The sequence below is a fragment of the Myotis myotis genome, unplaced genomic scaffold (assembly GCF_014108235.1).
Source record: "Myotis myotis isolate mMyoMyo1 unplaced genomic scaffold, mMyoMyo1.p scaffold_m19_p_18, whole genome shotgun sequence".
Classification (NCBI taxonomy): domain Eukaryota; kingdom Metazoa; phylum Chordata; class Mammalia; order Chiroptera; family Vespertilionidae; genus Myotis; species Myotis myotis.
In genome coordinates this window covers 9287428-9307525 of record NW_023416322.1, presented here as the reverse complement: position 1 = coordinate 9307525, position 20098 = coordinate 9287428, and the positions used below count along the sequence as shown (strand labels likewise).

General features: G+C 46.3%; 1 protein-coding gene across 3 annotated transcripts; it reads right to left on the bottom strand.

Annotated features, from left to right (window-relative positions):
* Positions 1-3031: 3031 nt before the first annotated feature.
* Positions 3032-20094, bottom strand: RHEX (regulator of hemoglobinization and erythroid cell expansion). Of its 3 annotated transcripts, none has more exons than XM_036344932.1 (7): positions 19530-20085; positions 17751-17838; positions 7948-8094; positions 7644-7744; positions 6066-6215; positions 4616-4686; positions 3032-3849 (listed from the first exon to the last, which is right to left on the bottom strand). In XM_036344932.1, exons 3-7 carry the CDS (start codon positions 7956-7958, stop codon positions 3649-3651), a joined length of 534 nt encoding a protein of 177 aa, XP_036200825.1. In that variant the 5' UTR covers positions 7959-8094; positions 17751-17838; positions 19530-20085; the 3' UTR covers positions 3032-3648. The 3 variants fall into 3 exon arrangements, with proteins under 3 accessions (XP_036200825.1, XP_036200824.1, XP_036200823.1); XM_036344931.1 differs by having other exon boundaries at positions 3706-4039; positions 17685-17838; positions 19530-20094; XM_036344930.1 differs by having other exon boundaries at positions 3706-4039; positions 19530-20094.
* Between the last annotated feature and the right edge of the window lie 4 nt (positions 20095-20098).

Here is a 20098-nt window from a genome sequence, read left to right as displayed (position 1 = left end):
GCACCATAGACTGTCAATCAAACCTCTGTAAGTCACTTGGAACCACACTTTCAACTTGCTTCTTAAACAACTCTCCCCAAGAATGCCTGCCCGTTATAAGCAATCAGGGTGGGTGCAAATGTTAAACTCCATGATATATTTATTGGCTCTAAAATGTCCTACTTTTGAAGCCAATCATAGCGGAGTTCATTAGAGACCTTAATCATATGGTCGCAGACGTTCAGGGCTCTGTTCTCTTTGACAACAACTCCCTGATCCAAGTCTCCCCACTGTCTCTGAGCCCAGGCACGGACATTTCCCCATGCAGTTCCGAGAGCCTGCATCCAGTCAGGCCTGCCCCCCTTTCTTCTGCATCTTCTCCCATCAATAGATTTCCACCCTTCTTTTTTTATTATTAATATATTTTTATTGATTTCAGGGAGGAAGGGAGAGGGAGAGAGAGATAGAAACATGAATGATGAGAGAGAATTCATTGATCGGCTGCCTCCTGCACATCCCCCACTGGGGACTGAGCCTGCAACCTGGGCATGTGCCCTCGATCAGAATCAAACCCAGGACTCTTCAGTCCACAGGCCGATGCTCTATCCACTGAGCCAAACCAGCTAGGGCCCACCCTTCTTTCCAAGCTGAGTTCAGAAGCACCTCTCTCTGGGCTGTTTTCTCTGATTAGGTCCACCTAATCCTAACACTCTTGCACCGACTTTGCCTAACACTGATAGGCTCTGGTTTCACTGCTCTGTTAATTCCCCTCTGCCACATGTGATTTTGCACATGTTCCTGCCTGTCGTCACAACTAGGTCATGCCTGCTGTGACCCCACCCGCACAGCTGCTCAGTCTTCGTTTTACGTATGCTCCTCCCCACCCCCAGGGCCTGCCCACATTCTGCAGAAAGCAGGTGCTCTATCTGTGCGACTGCATGGCTGCTGCCGTCCCCTCTCCTGGCGTGGGACCTGTCTGCAGTGTCCCCAGGCAGTCTCTTTTGGCGGCATGGTACATGTCTGGACCTCTTCAGTTCTCTGTCGTTCTGTTTGTTTGGTGTGTGTGTGTGTGTTTTCTTTTCAAAAGAGATCAAGAAGAAGTACAGTTTCGCTTCTGGATGCAAAGACAGTGTTTTGTCAGTGTTTATTCCTCATTCTGCCCCTTTAATCAATAGAATCTCCATTTCTCCATTAAGAAAAGCTTTCTAGGGAGATATCTTCGTCCATCCTGGTTGCCGTAACAAAATGCCACAGACAGGGTGGCTTATAAACAACAGAAGTTTGTTTCTCAGTTTTGGAGGCTGGAAATCCAACATTAGGGTGTCAGCATGGTTGGTGAGGGCCCTCTCCAGGCTGTGGACTGCTCATGGCATCCTTACAAGACAGAAGGGCTGCCCTAGGCAGGTTGGCTCAGTGGATAGAGTCGGCCTGTGGACTAAAGGGTCCCGGGTTTGATTCCAGTCAAGGGCACATGGGTTGTGGTTTGTGGTTTGGGTTGTGGGTTTGATCCCCAGTAGGGGGCGTGTAGGAGGCAGCCAATCAGTGATTCTCTGCCATCATTGATGTTTCTATTTCTCTCTCCCTCTCCCTTCCTCTCTGAAAACAATTATATACATGGTTAGGGAGCTCTGTGGGATCTCTTTCATAAGAGCACTAATTTCATTCACAGGGGAATCACCCTCATCACCTAATTACCTCCCAAAGGCCCCATCTCCTAATGCCATCACTTTGGAGGTTAGGATTTCTACATATGAAGCTGGGGGGGGAGGGGGGGGAGGGAAGGAGGGGAAGCGGGGACACAAACATCCAAATCCAGCAGGAAAGAGCAACAATGGCAGCTAAGGTGAAGGGACATATAGATCAGCAAGTATTTCAAGCCATAGAAGCCAAGACAGAACCATTTCTTGGGTTTCTTGGGGAAAAGAGGAACCTGGGACTAGGAAAGCCACCCACTGCTCCCAGTACCAGGGCTAGAAAGTCATTTTCAGCCAGCAGAGGGAGCAAGTTCATAAATCATCTCTAAGATCTGAACACCACTCATCTGGAGTTTGAATTTGGCTAAGAGTATTCCTAGGGTTTCCCCTTTGGGAGATGTTTAGCTATGGTGAACATTTAAAAAAAAAAATCCTGTCTTAATTAACTGTTGAGGAAAGTATGTTGCATATTTCTCTAGTCACTGCTTCCTGCATGCAATCAATTTTAAATCGTTTTAAGTTAATTCTCTGAGGTTTTCTAGGACGAGGGTATCTGCAAACAATGACAAATTTCATCCTCCTTTCCAAAAGTTATAGCCCTTATTTTTGTCAGGTGTTTAATTGAACTGCTTAGAACTTCTAGAATGATTTTATATAATGAAGGAAATAGCAGGTTTGTGGGGATTCTTACTTTGTTCATGATCTAATAGGACTATGCCTAGGACCTTACAGTTAAATATCATGCATCTACTGATTTCAGATAAGCTATTCTTAATTGAGTTAAGGAAGTGTCCTTTTATTCCTAACTAGAGGCTTGGCGCACGAAATTCTGCTCAGGTCTGGTCCCTAGGCCTGGCCTGTGATCAGGGCCATCTTCCCGAGCTGCCCGCAGCCAGCCACGCCCCCCACCCCCAGTTCCCCGTTTGCCATCAGGCAATCAGAGTCTGCTGACCAGGGGAGGGATCCAGAGGTTGGCCATTCCCTCCAGCTCACTGGCCCCGCCCTCCACCACCAGTGGCCCTCTGTGTGTGGGGCGACCGGCAGGGCGGGGGCCTTGGCCTGGCGCCGGTCATGTTTGCCACCACCACCCCCCCGCCCCCCTCCCCCCCCAGTTCCCCATTCCATATCAGGCAATCAGAGCCTCCTGGCTGGGGGAAGGGACCAAGAGGTTGGCCTGCAGGCCCCGATCCAGCGATCAGGCCCTGTGGGCTGGGGGAAGCTCCTGTGTTGAGCGTCTGCCCCCTGCTGGTCAGTGCGTGTTATAGCGACCAGTTGTTCTGCCGTTCGGTCAATTTGCATATTACCCTTTTATTATATAGGATTGGTTAAAAAGGAAACAACAAACCAGGAATGGATATTACATTTTATTAGATTAAATTTGGGAAGTTGCTCTTGTAGTAACAGATTGTGATACTGGTTGGCGTTTATCAGGCGGTATTTTCATCTCTCGTTCATAAGAAACAGTGAGTTCAAAGGTTGAGCGATAGTGGGCCTTCTAAGTGGACTATTTAAAGTTCTGAGGGCAAAGCAGGATCACTCAGCAGGCACAGCTCTGAGAAAGGGACACACGCTGGGCTGGGCAAGAGGAAAAGAGGAACTGGTGGTTGCCGTTTTATTTAAAACGTGTAAAGAAGTTGTTCGCTGCCAATAATTAAATAGCTCAAAGGTTAATTTAATCGTAAGACTGCCAAACGCGACTCTACTATAGCTGATTAAAATCTTTTAAAACAATTTTCTTATTGAGACTTCCCCACTTTCCCTACTGATCTGCTTCAGTGAGCTCAGACTCAACCTGGAAGCTCATCCTAGCTTCCCACCTGAGCCTTTCTTGCTGAGATACAGCCTATTTTTTCCTCCCAAGCCTTGTTAAAACGCACACACACACACACACAAAAAACAGAAAGTAATTCCCTACAAAATAAGTACGAGAATTTGTAGAGAACTTGACCCCATTTAAAAAAGCAGACCCTGGAATTCACATGGCCACTTGAGAGTATTCCACAGACTCAGAGGCAGCAGGGTTCACGAAAGTCCAGAAATTGTGCTTGTGGCTTTTTGGGTCGACATTGACATAATCTGTCACGTCCTCGATGTCCTCATAGTCCAGGGCGGATGTGTTCTCTAGTCTTCCTGTGGCTGGGAAGACCACTTGGGTGTAATTCACATTCCTGGTGGCCTTGGGGGGAAAGAGCAGAGAAGTGTAGGTCCAGATTCCTACCGTGTCTGAGGCAGGACCCCAGGACTAAACTCTCACGCAGAGAGGCTTGCCCTGGGCTGGATGAGACGGAGCCTGGGTCCCAGGCAGTCACGGCCGAGAGCAGGGTCAGGGCAGTGAGGAAGGTTGCCAATGCCTTTGTTCCTCCTGTCTGCAGAGGATGAATGGGTGTAAGGGAGAGAGATGGAGAGAATCAATTCAAATGAGGTCAGGACTCAGAGCAGTGGCCCAGTGACTGGGATACCGGGAGAAGGAGGCTTCCCATTAGCACTCTCATTTTTTTTTTTTTTTTTAAAAAAAGGGTAGTGAGCCTGATTTCAGAGAGAGGAAGGGAGAGGGAGAAAGAGATTGAAACATCAACGATGAGAGAGAATTGTTCATCGGCTGCCTCCTGCATGCCTCCTGCTAGGGATCGAGCCTGTAACCCAGGCATGTGCCCGGACCAGGCATCTAACCTCGACCTCCTGGTACACGGGTAAATGCTCAACCACTGAGCCACACTGGCTGGGCAGCACTTCCATTTTTACAGCCCACTTGGACCCACTTTGCTTGGATGATCCGTGTGGACACGGGGCTGTGAGTGACCGCCTAACCACCCACTCCTGAGGGTGCTGCGGTGACTCCCAAAGCCCCTCCCTTCTTGCTCCCATCTCTGGAGCCGGGTAGCCTGAGTTCTCGGACCCCAGGCTGCACATGGAGGGCAGGGATCGCTAGGAGTGTCCATTACCTGGCAGGTGGGAGGCGAGTGGCCGGTGCTGTCCGAGGTGTCGGAGCTCTCTGAGGATGTGTGGCAGTTATCTAGAGAGAAATAGAAACTGTTCTTCTTCTAAAGAAAGCTGGAGGGTGTTAGGAGTGGACAGAGACCGTGGAAGGGAGGGTGGGACAAAGACAGAGGCAGAGCCAGCAATGCAAAGAGGAGCGGGGAAGAGAGATAAAGAGCTCCCCAAAGGGAAAGAGGGATAGAATAGAGAGAAGGGGTGGGAGACAGAGCCTCCAAAGATAGGCAGGAACATGGCCTAGAGTCCAGGCGCTGCTGTTTGTCCAGCTCCACCTGAAGCTAACTGGCTTGCTTGTGTGTGGGTGCAGTATACAGGGACATGATGAGACAGTGCGCCCCAAGCCAGCAGCTCTGGCCTCGGAAGTCATGGGCACAGGTTCTAGGCTAACCTGTCCCTAACTCCAGGCAGGTCACATCGTTTTTTGGGCCCTGGTTTTGTCCCCCATAAAACAAGAGGATTGGACGATGGTCTCTGAGCTGCCTGGCAACTAAAGGGCCTCTGAGTCTGGCCAGGTTCTGGTGCAGCTTTAGGGTCAGGGGTCATGACGAGGCCAGTGCCTGTCCCATTCTGCTGAAACTCTGAGCGGCATCTTCTGGTCCCCATGTGCCCCAAGGCCTTATCTCAGGGCTAGGAAGCCTGACAACCCGATCTCTCCAACTCAAAAGATCACAGTAGGAGGAGGGAGCAAACCCAAATCAATCAAGAGATAAGCCAATGGGAGAAAGTCCTATCTCTGGGGGGTGCTCCCCCAGGGGTCATTGTCGTGCTGCAGAAGCAACAGTTTCCACTGTGCCAACAGTGGCCTGGTGGGCCTTCCGAGCTCCGAGACAGAAAACAAGAGGGTGGTGAGCCTCGTGGTCCACTTGCCAGAGGCAGACACACATCTGAACCATCAGCAAGACTCATGTTTACTGGAGTCCCCGGATACCCGTGAGGATCTAAGACGGACACCCTGGGAGCACGGTGGAGCCAGCTTCTGGGACCAGCCAATGACACTGGCCAGATGGCAGGACGCATAGCACCAGCCACAGCTGGACGCGGGCAGAGTCAGTCAGAATCTTGGCTCCACCACTAACTGGCCAGGTGAAAGAAAAGATGCCTTAGTATTGCAAAGACAGGAGCAGACACAGCCCCCGACCCCCCTCTGCAGTCGTTCACACGTGACCAAGCCTAGCAAAGAGCTTAGACCCACACACACCCAACCAGGTCTGCCCCACTGACGGGATGAACGACTTTCTGGAAAAGATAGGGTAGCGAGGCCTCTACTGGGGTGGGTGGGAGGAATCCGGGCTGGGTTTGGGCGGCAGGGACAGACTTGGGCTGCTGTGGGGAGGCTCTTGGCTGTGTAGACGGAGCACAATACACTTTATGACGTGTTTCCCCAGCCCCGTCACTCACTCCTGTAATGGGACTCCCGCGCAGGGGTGCTGCTCTCTGCCCCAGTCTCCATCTCCTTCGTCTCCTGTGCAGCAGGTGAGCAGTGGTGGGCAGGGCTGGGCCTGGGGGCCCAGAGCCTGGATCTTCTGAGTAACTGTTCGTTCTCTTTGGCTAGAGGGAACAGGGCAAGAGTCCAAAGTGAAAGCTCCCATTTCTGAGCACCACTCTCCTTAGGGAAAATGATCAGAAGGGTCTTTTCACATCTCAGCCCCCTCCACTGTGACGCCCCTCATCTCACTTGGAGAAAGAGCCGAAGTCCCAAACTTGAAGGCCCCCCATGGCCTCCCTCCTCCTTCCTCTCTGGCCTCACCTCCTTCTCTCACGCTACCTCCTCCGCTCCAGCCACCCAGCCTCTGCTCCTGCTGTGATGTGTGAAATGCTCTCCTGTCTCAGGGCCTTTACAGGTGCAGGTCACTTCCTCACTTCCCTCAAACTAGAGGCCTGGTGCACAAAATTTATGCACTGGGGGGGGGGGTTGAGGGGGGTGTCCCTCAGCTTGGCCTGTGCCCTCTAGCAGTCTGGGAGCCCTCGGGGGATGTCTGACTGCTGTGGAGGTGGGAGAGGCTCCTGCCACCACCACTACGCTCCCCAGCCAGGAGCCTGGCTTCTGGTTGAGCAGAGCTCCCCTGTGGGAGCACACTGACCACCAGGGGGCAGCTCCTGCATTGAGCATATGCCCCCTGGTGGTCAGTACTCATCATAGCAACTGGTCATTCCCCTGTTTGGTCGATTTGCATATTAGCCTTTTATTATATAGGATAGAATGTCAGCATCTCAGGGATGCTGGCCACCACTCAATCTGTATCCCTTGCCTTGCTTTTTTCCTCCCTAGCACTTTCCATAGCCTAACCCATGTATGTTACTTCTCTTATTTGTTGTCTGTACTCCCAAGGAATGTAAATTACCTAAGGGCAGGGATTTTTTTTGTTTGTTTCCTGTTGTATTGAATGAATGAATGAATGAATGAATGAACGAATGGAGGGATGGATGGATGGATGGATGGATGGAGAGAAGTCTCAATTTCCTTTACTGGAAAAACCTTCATGACATTATCCTGCCCAATCTCCTGCCTTGGCCAAAGAAATGTTTTATTTTCCCTAATTGCAATGTCTTCCCAAGACACAGCTTCTCTACTCCCCATTGTGAAGCAGTTCAAGAATTGAAGATGGTCTCTTAGTCTAACCCAACCATACTGCCTTCTGTAGCAATTCAAAGCCCTTTCTTCACGGTCAGTCCTTTGTGGTGATGAGGAAAATTAACTAGGCCTAGGTTCAATGAGGCCACCCTTACGAGCATTACAGAAGCCTGTCTCTAGGCAGAAGGGCCAGGTAGTGGAAGGACTCCGGACTGTGATTCCCAACCAGAAACAGGTTGGGTCTGAGTGGCAACTACCCAGTCAGGATGAGGGGCCATTTGGCCAGTGAATCCTCAAGGTTTGCAAGTGATACTCAGAGACTCCAAAGGAGGCTGGCCTTGCTGCAGGCTTGGGAATGGTCCCTGGGTGTAGCTAGGAGGGGGAGAGGATGCTGAGCTGGTTACCCATGTGTCTGCTGAGCAGGTAGTAGATGGCTGTGAGGAGGCAGGCCTGTAGGACCAGGGACACGAATGCGATCACTAAGCCATGCCAGAGCTGCATGCCTCTGTTGGGAAAGGAGAGGGGTCAGAGTGAGAAGTTACAGAGATGCCAAAACAGCTGCAAACCCATCCCTGCCCGGAGCCAGAGGCCGCCCTCTGGTGTTGCTGTGTGTCTGCTCTCTGGACAGTAAGGCCTGGGAAGCCAGGGACGGGAGGGTGCACCCTGGGAAGCCAGCTATAGCAGTTAGCCTGATGGGACCTCACTCACTCTGTCAGCATGGCCAGCTTCCTGCAGGGCGGCCTGGGGTTGTGAGTGGGGCTCAGGCGCTTCCCGGTGCAGCAGGAAGAGACTTGAGAGGAGCCACCCTGGGCACCTCGTTTCCAAGTAGTGGCGCCAGCAGACCCGTCAGGAGACCTGCAGGAGGCAAGGCAGCTCTGGTCAGGACTCCTGGCCTCACGCGAACCCAGTTCTCCTCGGGCAAGTCAGCTGCTTGGGGCCATTTGCGCTCCTTTCCCAGAGCCCCAAGTGACTGTGCACAGAATGAAAACCGCAGAACTAAGATGCTGCAAAGAAAAACGCAGGGATGATCCAGATAAAGCGAGACGGGGTTTTCAGGAAAAACAATGATCGTGAAGGATTTAGTGCCTTGATTGAAAAAGGGCGCAGATATATTTTAGTGCAGATACTTCTCAAGCAAATCTCAGGACCGGACTGATTTCTGGGGCAGCTGCAAAAGGAAGACTGGACTTGACCAGGAGAGCTTGATTGCGGCAAACAGCCGGAGCTAGGCCCATATGTCTGCAAAATCAACAGCGTTCCACTTTTAAGGCGCTCTTTGGTATTTTAAAGAATATATCTTTTTATTGATTTCAGAGAGAGAGGAAGGGAGAGGGAAAGAGGGATAAAAACATCAATGACGAGAGAGAATCATCGATTGGCTGCCTATTGCAACGCCCCACACTGGGGATCGATCCCGCAACCTGGGCATGTGCTCTGACTGGGAATCGAACCATAACCTCCTGGTACATGGGTTGTTGCTCAAACACTGAGCCACACAGGCCAGGCTCTAATGCTTTGGTATTGATTTACTTCATGTTGAATGTCTCATATGTCCTTAATCACAGAAGTCGTTCTCCTCCCATCGAAGTGGGTGGCCAGAAAGATACCAGGGCTGGGTCCTGATACCACACTCAAAGTTTAATTTTTTTGAGGTTCCTCTTATCCTTTATTTATTAAAAATTAAACAATGAATATATTTATAGTGGAAGCAATTTTATAAAATCAGCAAAGCATTTTATAAAATCAGCTTAAATTTTTTTTCCATGAAATTGTCTATATATTTTCATAAGATATACTTTGTGAATGTGTGAATATATATATATATATATATACATATATATGTATATATATAATAATCATTTTAAAACATGGGATCATACTAATTAGCAGCTTTTTCTTTTCATTTAGTGTATTATAAATATGTTTTGAGATCAGAAAGAACTCCATTAAAAAGCTCAATCTGGGGGCCCACAGACCAAAGCTGGTGCCTAGGCTATTTTGTTTGATGATGTGCTTTAAAGATTTAGGGACGTGTACTCTTTAGCCCCTGGCTGATCCCCGAGGGCATCTGAGCTTGCCATCCTTGACTTTTATAGAATCATTTTAAAGTCCTACTAGTCCACTTTGTCAGTGTTTCTTAGCCGTCTCTGATGTTTGGAGCCAGTCAGTTCCTTGTTGCCCGAAACTGTTTTGCACACGGATGGGCATTTAGCATCCTGAGAGCCCACCAATGTGACAGGTCAGTGCAACAACCACAATGACCAAATATGACCCCACACATTTCCAAATGCCCCCTGAGGCAGGCGCTGTTGCCCCCAGTTGAGAATCACTGCATTAAATAAATGTTCCATTATTTTAGACCCAATCCCTTATTTAGCTCCTTATACAAAACTAGGTTGCCTAGACCAGTGGTCGGCAAACTGCGGTTCGTGAGCCACATGCGGCTCTTTGGCCCCTTGAGTGTGGCTCTTCCACAAAATACAGACGTCTGCGCATGGGCCGCGAAGTTTCAATCACACTGTACGTGCGCGCCCGCACGTGGTATTTTGTGGAAGAGCCACACTCAAGGGGCCAACGAGCCCCATGTGGCTCGCGAGCTGCAGTTTGCCAACCACTGGCCTAGACTTCATTGCATCGTCTCAATATATATGAGCATCTTGCTAGCCAAATGGCGCACAGCCTCTGTGCCAGGATACAGCAGGAGAGTCAAACAGGATGAAATGGGGATCCAAGGTTTGTTCCCTTCTAGATGTGAATTATTGAACTTTTCAGTGACTCGGTTTCTGTACCTGTAATAGGGAGAGAAGGATAGTATCTGGGTGGGCTTGGCGAGTGATGCTGTTCGTAAAGAACTTTCTTTTATTTTTTTAATATATTTTTATGGATTTCAGAGAGGAAGGAAGAGGGAGAGAGAGATAGAAACATCAATGATGAGAGAGAATCATTGATTGGCTGCCAAGCCTGCAACCTGGGCATGTGCCCCTGACCTGAATCGAACCTGGGACCCTTCAGTCCACAGGCCGACACTCTATCCACCAAGCCAAACCAGCCAGGGTAGAACTTTCTACAATGCCAGGCATGAGGAAAACCCTCAATAATTATTAGGTATTATTCAACCTCAAACACTCACCACCATGGCAGCTAGAGCAGAGTTATTAAAATTGGGTTGGTCTATTTTAGGAACCTTAGGTATTCGTTTTGCGTAGTTTGGAGATAAGATCCAGGACAGGATGAGGTATGAAAATCATGACAGATGTCATTATTTCAGTGGCTAATGGCCCCCAACCACAGCGAGCAGCTTGTTCCCTGGGGTATAATTGCAGACTGCTGATCAGGCAGCCGGCAGAAACATCTGCTCATCTGCACACACACATAGCCAGCGCCTGGGAAATGAGCAATTTCAGGTAATTCTGTTGTGAAAACTGTCCGGACCATGTTGGAGTTGGTACACCTTGTTCCATCATCAGTATGGGAGCTGTCCCGCCCCCTTTCACGTCGCTGAGTTTGACGCCCAGACCCACCCTAACGCAGTAACCCCGCAGGCGCCCCAAGTCCACCCTTCAGCAGAGAGCTTTTCCTCTGTTCCCTTCAGACCTGGTAGAAACCCTGAGACCCCCGCTTAGGCTGGGTCCATGTTCTGCTGATAAAGGAGCTCGCAGGGCCCTTCTAGTAATGCAGCAGACCTGTCAGGGGCGAAGCGATGAAGACGCGCCTCTTCCTGCCTGCCGCCTGCTTTCCTTGGCTAGTCGTTCTAGAAAGTGGTTTAATGCAGGAGCATGATAGAAGATGATTTATAGCGGTCTTTTAAAAATAAGTAGCTTTAACATTTTTAAAGCTTTTATTAAGATTACTTTGCAATCTCCATTAATTTATTGTTTTAAAAATTTGCCGAAACCGGTTTGGCTCAGTGGATAGAGCGTCGGCCAGCGGATTGAAAGGTCCCAGGTTCGATTCCGGTCAAGGGCATGTACCTGGGTTGCGGGCATATCCCCAGTGGGGGATGTGCAGGAGGCAGCTGATCGATGTTTCTCTCTCATCGATGTTTCTAACTCTCTATCTCTCTCCCTTCCTCTCTGTGAAAAATCAATAAAATATATTAAAAAAAAATTAATAATTTGCCCCAAACAAGAGAAACAAATTTAAAAAAAGGGAAAAAATGGAGAAAAAAATTAATAATTTGTCCTGGCCGGGTGGCTCAGTTAGTTGGAGCGTCGTCTTGTGCACCAAAAGGTCTTGGGTTTGATTCCTGGTCATGGCACATACCTAGGTCTCAGGTTCAATCCTTGGTCTATAAATTAGCAAAACGGATGCCATAGGCACAGAAAACGTAACCAGATCAAAACCGAAACGAAAAGACAAGAAAGAAGTTTGGGAAGCAGCATGGTATCCTGGTCATGTATGGGAGGCAACTGATCAATTTTACTCTCTCACATTGATGTTTCTCTCTCTCTCTCTCTCTCTCTCCCTCCCCCTCTTTCCTCTCTCTCTAAAAAAATATCAATAAACATATCCTTGGGTGAGGATAAAAGATTAATAATTCGAGCTATAACACGTTGTGTGGCATAGTGGAAAGAGAACGAGACAGGAAGATGAGAGCCTGGCTTCTCCTGGCTGTCACCTGCTGACTGCGTGACCCGGGACAGGTAGAAGTCCTTTCTAGGCCCTGCTGAGTTAAGGGCTCCACAAAGTACCCCTAAGGCTCTTTCTGTCCCTAAGCGTTCTGTTCTTTCAAGGCCAGGGTAGAGGATGGGAAAAGGGAAACAAAGGTAGATGGAAAGAGAATATTTTCAAAGAAAAAAACCTTTGTTCCATTTTATAATTTTACAGAGCCTCCTTCACATAGACATTTTCTCCTAATTTAATATACAGTTTTGAATAATCAAGAAAGGGAGAAAACATAAATAAACTGAATAATGAATGAATATAACCACCGAAACAGAGATAAAAATTGTGAGGCTACTAAGGGCTTAAAAAAATCTCAGTAAAATGAATGATTTCCTAAAAAACTATAAACTAGCAAAGCTGATGCCACAGGCACAGAAAACTTAAAGAGATCAAAACCGAAACAAAAAGACAAGAAAGAGGTTTGGGAAGCAGCATGCTATCTTGCCGCTGAAGGCAGATAACTTGGAGTCAGACAGCCTGGGCTCACATCCCAGCTCACTCTCTGCAACAGCTTGGTCTAGCTGTTTACCCTCTCAAAGCCTCAACTTTCTGATCTGTAAGATGGGAACAATAATAACTGATTCTCCGATGAATATAAATGACACCTACTTCTGAGGATGAAATGTGAGATGTGTGAAGCAGTCATTATAGCTTTTGTCACATAGTAATAAGCATCCAATAAATGACAGCTATTGTTATTTAGAAATTAAAAGCATTACTAGAATTATCTACTAAAATTTGGTGTCCATATACTAGTTTTACAAATGAGTTATTTTAAACTTTTAAGGAACATGTGATTCCTATGCTACATAAGCAAACTCAGGGCAAAAAGATGGAAAACTGTGCAATATCATCTCACTTATGAATGCAGAGGTAAATAAATCATAACTGGCCTGGTGCATGAATTCGAGCACGGGTGGGGTCCCTCAGCCTGGCTGGCGATCGGGGCTGATTGGGGCTGTCTCTCCCAGTCCTGATCAGGGCCGGCAAGGGAGAGAGGCCGCAGAAGGTTGGCTGTGGAAGCACACTGACCACCCAGCCAGCCAGGAGCTGTGAGAGTGCACTGACCACCAGAGGCAACTGCAGTATTGAGCGCCTGCACTAGTGGTCAGTGTGCGTCATAGTGACCAGTTGACCGGTCATTCGGTCAACTGGTCATAACGATCACCTTAGGCTTTTATATACATAGATATCAAGAAGTTACTCCAGGGATGTCCAGGATTCAGTTATTACAATGATGAAAATGAATGGCGAGTATTTTCTGTGTGCTTTTATCCTTTTGCTCTACAAAAACAGACATTATCACCATTTCCTAGACAAGAACAGTAGACTGGATGAGGTTGAGCAACTTGTCTGGGCTCCCCTCTGGAAGAGTCAAGTTTTAAACTCAAGCCCATCTGACTTCACAGCCTAATTCTCAATCATTACAAAAAACTGCCTTTTATGTAATATAAATACAGCATCAGTAAACTAAAATTTAAAATAATGATCTCAGTAAATGCCAAAAGACATTTTATAAAATTGAATGCTCGTTTCTTATTTTTAAGTTATACAATAAAAATATGAGGATTGTTTCTTAGTCTAACAAAGAATATCTCTTCTATGCCAATAATCCACTCCTTACCAAATGGCAAAATATTTTAGCAGTTATTTGAGAACAAGGATGTCTGCTATAACCATTTTTTTTAAAAAGTTAGTTCTGGAAATTCTAATTCCTGGAAGTGTGAAGTTTCTCCAACCTTCAATCTATGATAATAAGGATATTGAATATTTATTGAGCATGTCCTGTGTGGCAGACACTTACCTATATTAACTCATCCAATTCACACAACTACCCTAAAGGTAGATCTATTATCATTCCTATTTTACAGAGGACAAAAGTAAGACACAGAGACGTTAAGTACTTGCTGAAGATAATGAGAAGAATTAATGGGGCTTTGTGCCCTGGTGGGCTGGCAATGGAGCCTGAGCTAATAACGATGCATGAAGGAAATGAAAGTGTAGTTTTGGGCAAGGAGAAGTCAAATTCATCCTTATTTGCAAAATATGTGATTTTATACCTAGAAATCCCCAAAGAATCTATTGAAAAACTAGTGAAATTAACAAGACTGCTCAGGGAAGTCCTGAGGGCATGATAAATATTCTAAAATTCCCAGCTATTCTTTCTATTATTCCAGTAACAGCCAGTTAGAAAATAGAATTGGGGGCGGGGGTGGGGGTGGGGGGGCGGATGGGCATCCATGAGCCTTAGCAACCATCACAATAGATATATCTAAGAATAATTTTATTTATAAGAAAGTTATTTTGAAGAAAACAATAGGAATTTACTGAGAAATCTAAAAGACTTAAACTAATAGAAATACATGTTTCAGATTGGAAAACTAGAAGGCTAGAAATAAAATCAAATTGAAGTTGACTTCTTGGTTTAATTTAATTCCAATCAAAATTACAGTGAGAATTTTTGATAATTTAAAATTATTCTAAAATTTACCTGGAAAAAATAAGAACAGTCAAGATGGGCTAAAACAGGTCTAGAATGGAATGTTACAGACATTTATAATTATGTTTAGGGCCCTAGCTGGTTTGGCTCAGTGGATAGAGCATCAGCCTTCGGACTGAAGGGTCCTGGGTTCGATTCTGGTCAGGGGCACATGCCCAGGTTTTGGGCTCGATCCCCAGTGGGGGCGTGCAGGAGGCAGCCAATCAATGATTCTCATCATTGATATTTCTATCTCTCTCTCCTTCTTCCTTCCTCTCTAAAATCAATAAAAATATATATATTTTAAAAATTAATAAAATAAAATTATGTTTAGGAAGAATAAATCTGGGGAAGAAGTCTGTTTTGTGAAAAAGTGCAATACAGCTATATTTTGCTACATATAATGTGATCACAACAAGTAAACATAAAAAGAATGAAAATTCGCACCGGCTGGTTTGCTCAATGGTTAGAGCATCGGCCCTCAGACTGAAGGGTCTCCGATTCGATTCCTGTCAAGGGCACATACCTCGGTTGCAGGCTGGATCCCCGGCCCTGGTTGGGGTGCGTGTGGGAGGCAACCAATTGATGTGTTTCTCTTATATCAATGTTTCTCTCTCTGCCTCTCTCCCTCCCTTCCACTCTCTCTAAAAATCAATTGAAAAAAATATCCTCGGGTGAGGATTAACAATAACAACAACAACAACAACAACAACAACAAAAGAAGGAAAATTTGTAAAGAAAGAACACTCTGGGTCATTAAGCATTTTGTCTATCACATTAGTTTAGTAATAACTCTCCCTAAATCACCTCATCCAATTCACCAAATCCAGAATAGTTCATGGACAATAATTCTGTATATAAAATATAAATTTATTCATGAATATAGATTTATGAAAATTGGGGATTTTATTTAAATATACTTTGTTCAAAAGGGAGAAAATAGGCCCAAATGTTAACAAAACTAGGTATTGGTATTGTGGATAATGTTTTATTTAATTCTTGATACTACCTCTTATTATCGAAGTTTTGTGCAATTAACATGTATCTTTTTTCCAACCAGGAAAAAAATAATATTTTTAGAGTGTTGTAACAAGCTCAGAAATTCTGTGCAGATTAAATGATCATAGTACCAAATGTACCTATAAAAAAATTTATTTACATCTAAATTGCATCTCACCATATTAATAGAACATTGAGATAACCAGCTAAATGTGTGCATTGCAATCAATCAGAAGTGTACTGAGTGGTCCGCACGGTACTGTGTGAACTGCTCTGGTAGACCCGAAGGAGGAGAGAACGCCATCCAAACGCTACAGGTGGATTTAAAAAAAAATACTATAAATGTATTTTCTCCCCGTTATGATTTTCAAGAGCTCGTGTTTTACTTCGAAAATCAAGACGTTGATGTGTGAGAAAGTAAAAAAGCAGAAGAGATGGCACACCAAAGCGTGATGACTTGTCAGAATACGTGCTATTTCAGAGGAAAAAGAGATCCGCGCAATAGAACGTTCAGAGAGGGGTCACTGAGAGGGAACGATTTGAAGAACAGGTAGGTAATGGATGGAGGGTGAGTGGGGGAACAGCAACCAGCGAAGGGTGTCTCCTCTCCCTGACTGTAGAGGACGGCATTGATGGAATTGCTAGTCTTCTACAAAGTTCAACACAGAACTGATACACATGGGAATAAGGCAATATGGGAGAAAGCGGGGTACACACAGGCAATCTCGCATGCATGTGCAGGAGAGTGGGGAGCGGCAGGCGCCTGCGACCAGACAGACTGGTTTGGGAATTTCAGCTCTGGCCTTGCTGGCTGTGATGTGCTTTCTCTCTCCAGGCCTCGGTGTTTTAGCTGAAAGATGAGGAGGGCACTTGTTTCATTTCTTTCACTCGCACACATTGTGTGCTTACCATGTGCCAGCATCGCACAAAACATTTTGCATAAAGTATCTCGTTTAATCCTTGGAATAACAACCTTCTGAGGTCGATACTATTGTCCCCATTTGACGAATGAGAAAACCAGGCTCTAATCCCCCGTGGAGGAGACAGAACTCGGACCCAGGCTGTTTGGGTCAGAGCCTTCGCTCACTGCACACAGTACCGTATTCAGCCTTAGTCCAGAGCCTGGCATATGCAGTTGACCCCTGGACAATACAGGTTTGGACTGTGTGGATTCACTTATAGGCGGATTTTTAAAAAAATACTATAAACGTATTGCCCTTCTTTATGATTTTCTCAATGCCATTTTTTCTCTCACTTTATTGTAAGACTACATTATATAATCATATAACATACAAAATATGTGTTAACCCAGCGATTTTCAACTGGTGTGCCACAAGAATTTTTAAGACATAGCATACCTATTTAGTCAGGGGCTCTGAGCTCCTTTCCCTGAGAGCAGTGGTTCTCAACCTGTGGGTCGCGACCCCTCTGGGGGTCGAACGACCCTTTCACAGGGGTCGCCTAAGGCCATCGGAAAACACATATATAATTACATATTGTTTTTGTGATTAATCACTATGCTTTAATTATGTTCAATTTGTAACAATGAAAATCCATCCTGCATGTCAGATATTTACATGATGATTCATAACAGTTGCAAAATTACAGTTACGAAGTAGCAACGAAAATAATTTTGTGGTTGGGGGTCACCACAACATGAGGGACTGTATTAAAGGGTCGCGGCATTAGGAAGGTTGAGAACCACTGCCTTAGATTGTCAAATAAAAAAATGACAACTGCCAACACAATAGCCGTCTGGTGTGAAGGAATCAAAAGTATACCTTTCTTTTGGTCAGATCGGCAAAAAATATAGTATATTTTTGGTGTGCTGCAGAATTTCAGTAATTAGTAATTTTACTAATTAGTTTATGTGTGTCGTGAGATGAAAAAGGTTGAAAATCGCTGTGTTAACCACCTGTTGATGTTTTTAGAAAAGCTTCTGGTCAACAGTAGGCGATTCGTTGTGAAACTTGGGGGAGTGAAATGTTACACTTGGATTTCGACGGCTGAGGGTGGGGGGTCTGCACTCCTAAACCCTATGTTGTTCAAGGATCAACCTCAGAGGTGCTCAACAGGGGGTGACCCTCAGACCAGAACAGAGAATCCAACCCAAAATTGGCGTAGCTGTATAAATGCACCCATTTCCATAGGGCCCTGGAAAACAGTGGGCTCACTCCTGATTTTCATTTCCAATGTACAAAACCATACAGTCCCAGGAACTCCCTGGTACCCAAACAGTCCCTGGCCCTATGACTGTCCCGTGTCCACCCACCAGGGGACAGAAAAGATGCAAATATCCAACCGTGAGAAAGAGGAGCGAGGTCTGCCAAATACCGTGGGGAAGCAGACTAGGAGGCTGGGGTGTCACCTTTGTTCTGGGTATCAGAGAAGTCCTTTCTGGATCCCCGTCAGTGCTGGTCACCATGGCAGGAGCCTCCCCTGAGGGTGGGACACATCTGGAAGAATATGAAATGGCAACCTTTAAAATTCAGCCCCTTTGGGCATTTCACTTCCTCTTTCCGAACCTGTTCCCCTGTTTATAAGCTGAGAGGGATGGGCTAACTAGATCTAATTTCTGACATTTTGTTGTTCTAGAATTCCACCCTCGTAAAATGGACATAAAGGGTGATACTCAAGTTAACCAGAAACAGCAACTTTGAGTTTCAATCAGATAGGCCTCATCTCTAGGAACACACATTTCTAAGTGCAGGCACTGACCAGTTTTTTAGAAGGAAAACAAGTCATCCCAAATTTCTAATGCATAGAAAGTACCAGAGGTGGATGCACCTTGGAAATTTGGGGGAAAGCATTTGTACAAGCAATTACTTGAAATGAATGAAACCTTGAATGTAACTCAGCTCCAAGACGAAATCAGCAAGTACATAAAGAATTGCCAGCAGCTTAAGCAGCGCTCATGGATTCCTCTGCTAGTTCCCACCAAGCCCCAGGCGAACTGGGAGAGCCACATGGTTCTGTTTCATTGATTGCCCGACCAAGTTTCAGAGCAACAAAGCACCGACAGATTATGCTGTTGTGAGCACTTCGGTGGCTGGGACCATATTTCACACTCCACAGTACTCAGAGGTGATGGATGGGGAAAAACACTTCCTGGCATTCTGTACACATTGCAATTAAATCGATTTGCATATAATAAATACTGTTTAACCTTGGGGGAGCCGCTTAATGGCCCAGACCCCAAAGTCTCTGTTTTCTCCTCCGTTAATAGGGAAGTCAAGTGTCTCCCTCACAGAATTTGTCAAGAGGGGTACGCGAGACCTTGGACCCTTCCAGCACTGGTCCTCCCTCGCTGGGTGTCAAGGCCTAGCTTTATGGCTTTTCTCTTCGACAGCATGCATTTTCTGAATCCCATTCATAACATTTTAATTATTTTTTATTATGTTTTTATTGATTTCAGGGAGGAACAGAGAGGGGAGAGAGATAGAAACATCAACGATGAGAGAGAATCATTGATCGGATGCCTCCTGCACAGCCCGTACTGGGGATTGAGCCTGCAACCCCGGCATGTGCCCTGACTGGGAATGGAACCGTGACCTCCTGGTTCATAGGTTGATACTCAACCACTGAGCCACACCAGCCGGGCTCACTCATAACATTTTTAAATTGCCAGGCTGGTCCGCTTCCCTCCACATATACCAGTCCTTTGCAGCTCAGAGTGAATCTTAAGGAAAAAAATACCTGCAGGGAGATGTTCTCAGGAACCTGGTTCCCAGTGAAGAAGAGTAATTAATTAATAGCTACTACTGGAGCACTGAACTGGGCACTACATGTCTGTAATCCTCATAATAACACTGGGTACTTTGCGTGGCTTTACGCCCATTTCCCAGATGAGGAAACTGAGGCTTTACAACAGTTCAGCAGAGTTCTCTGGATCCAGTTCTGTCTGGACTCAAAGTCTGTGCACCCCTTAGCCAGAGGCCTGCTGGTTGCTGCTGCTACTGCAGGCAGATCTTTTGTCTCAGGGACCAAGAGACTAATGTCATAAAGAACAAACTGCAATTGAATTCCACCTCCTGCAATGTCAACACATAATTGGAGAATCCCCTCTGAAACCTCTACGTAGATATGCTCGCACAGACACACATTTCTCAAAATCATTTAAAATCCTACCTGCCCTGACAGTACTTACCTCCGGGGCCATGAGCAAGGTCTGATCCCAGCCTGTGTTTCAGCGATGTCCTGACGGAAACATCTCCCCACTCCCCCACCCCGAAGCTTCTCAGTCACTGGAAGTCAGTGGCAAATGTTTCAACATTTCCAATAGGGTGGGGGCTGCTACTCAGAAGATAATGATCTAGCTCAGTTGAGTAGAGCAGGGGGAAGCCACAGATGACACCTCCTCTTTTAGCAGGGCCCTACCCTGCTCCTTCGTGCAGGCAGCTTACTAGATGGAGGAGATTAGTGGTCTCTTTCTCTCCATGTGAGCTCCCGTTTAAATACCACGAATATGCACAGCACCTGGTAGAGTGGAAGCTCACTGGAAGAGGAGTCAAGAGGCCTGGGTTCAAGCCCCAGCTCTGGCACCAACTCGCTGCATGAGCTCAGACAAATCTCTTTCTCATCAGGGCACTCATGTCCTTCCTCTATAAAATGAAGAAGTCGGTTTCTAGAGATTAGCGAAAGTCTCTTCCAACCTGGCCCAACTCTGAATTTGTGCGTGGTGAGGCCGTAGATTGGGACAGTGTGTATGGGGCATAC

Coding starts and splice junctions, on each gene's coding strand:
- RHEX (XM_036344931.1), bottom strand. Junction 4,687..6,065: donor GCGGGAGTCCCATTACAGGA/GTGAGTGACGGG, acceptor ATTTCTCTCTAG/ATAACTGCCACACATCCTCA. Junction 4,040..4,615: donor ACTCGCCTCCCACCTGCCAG/GTAATGGACACT, acceptor CATCCTCTGCAG/ACAGGAGGAACAAAGGCATT.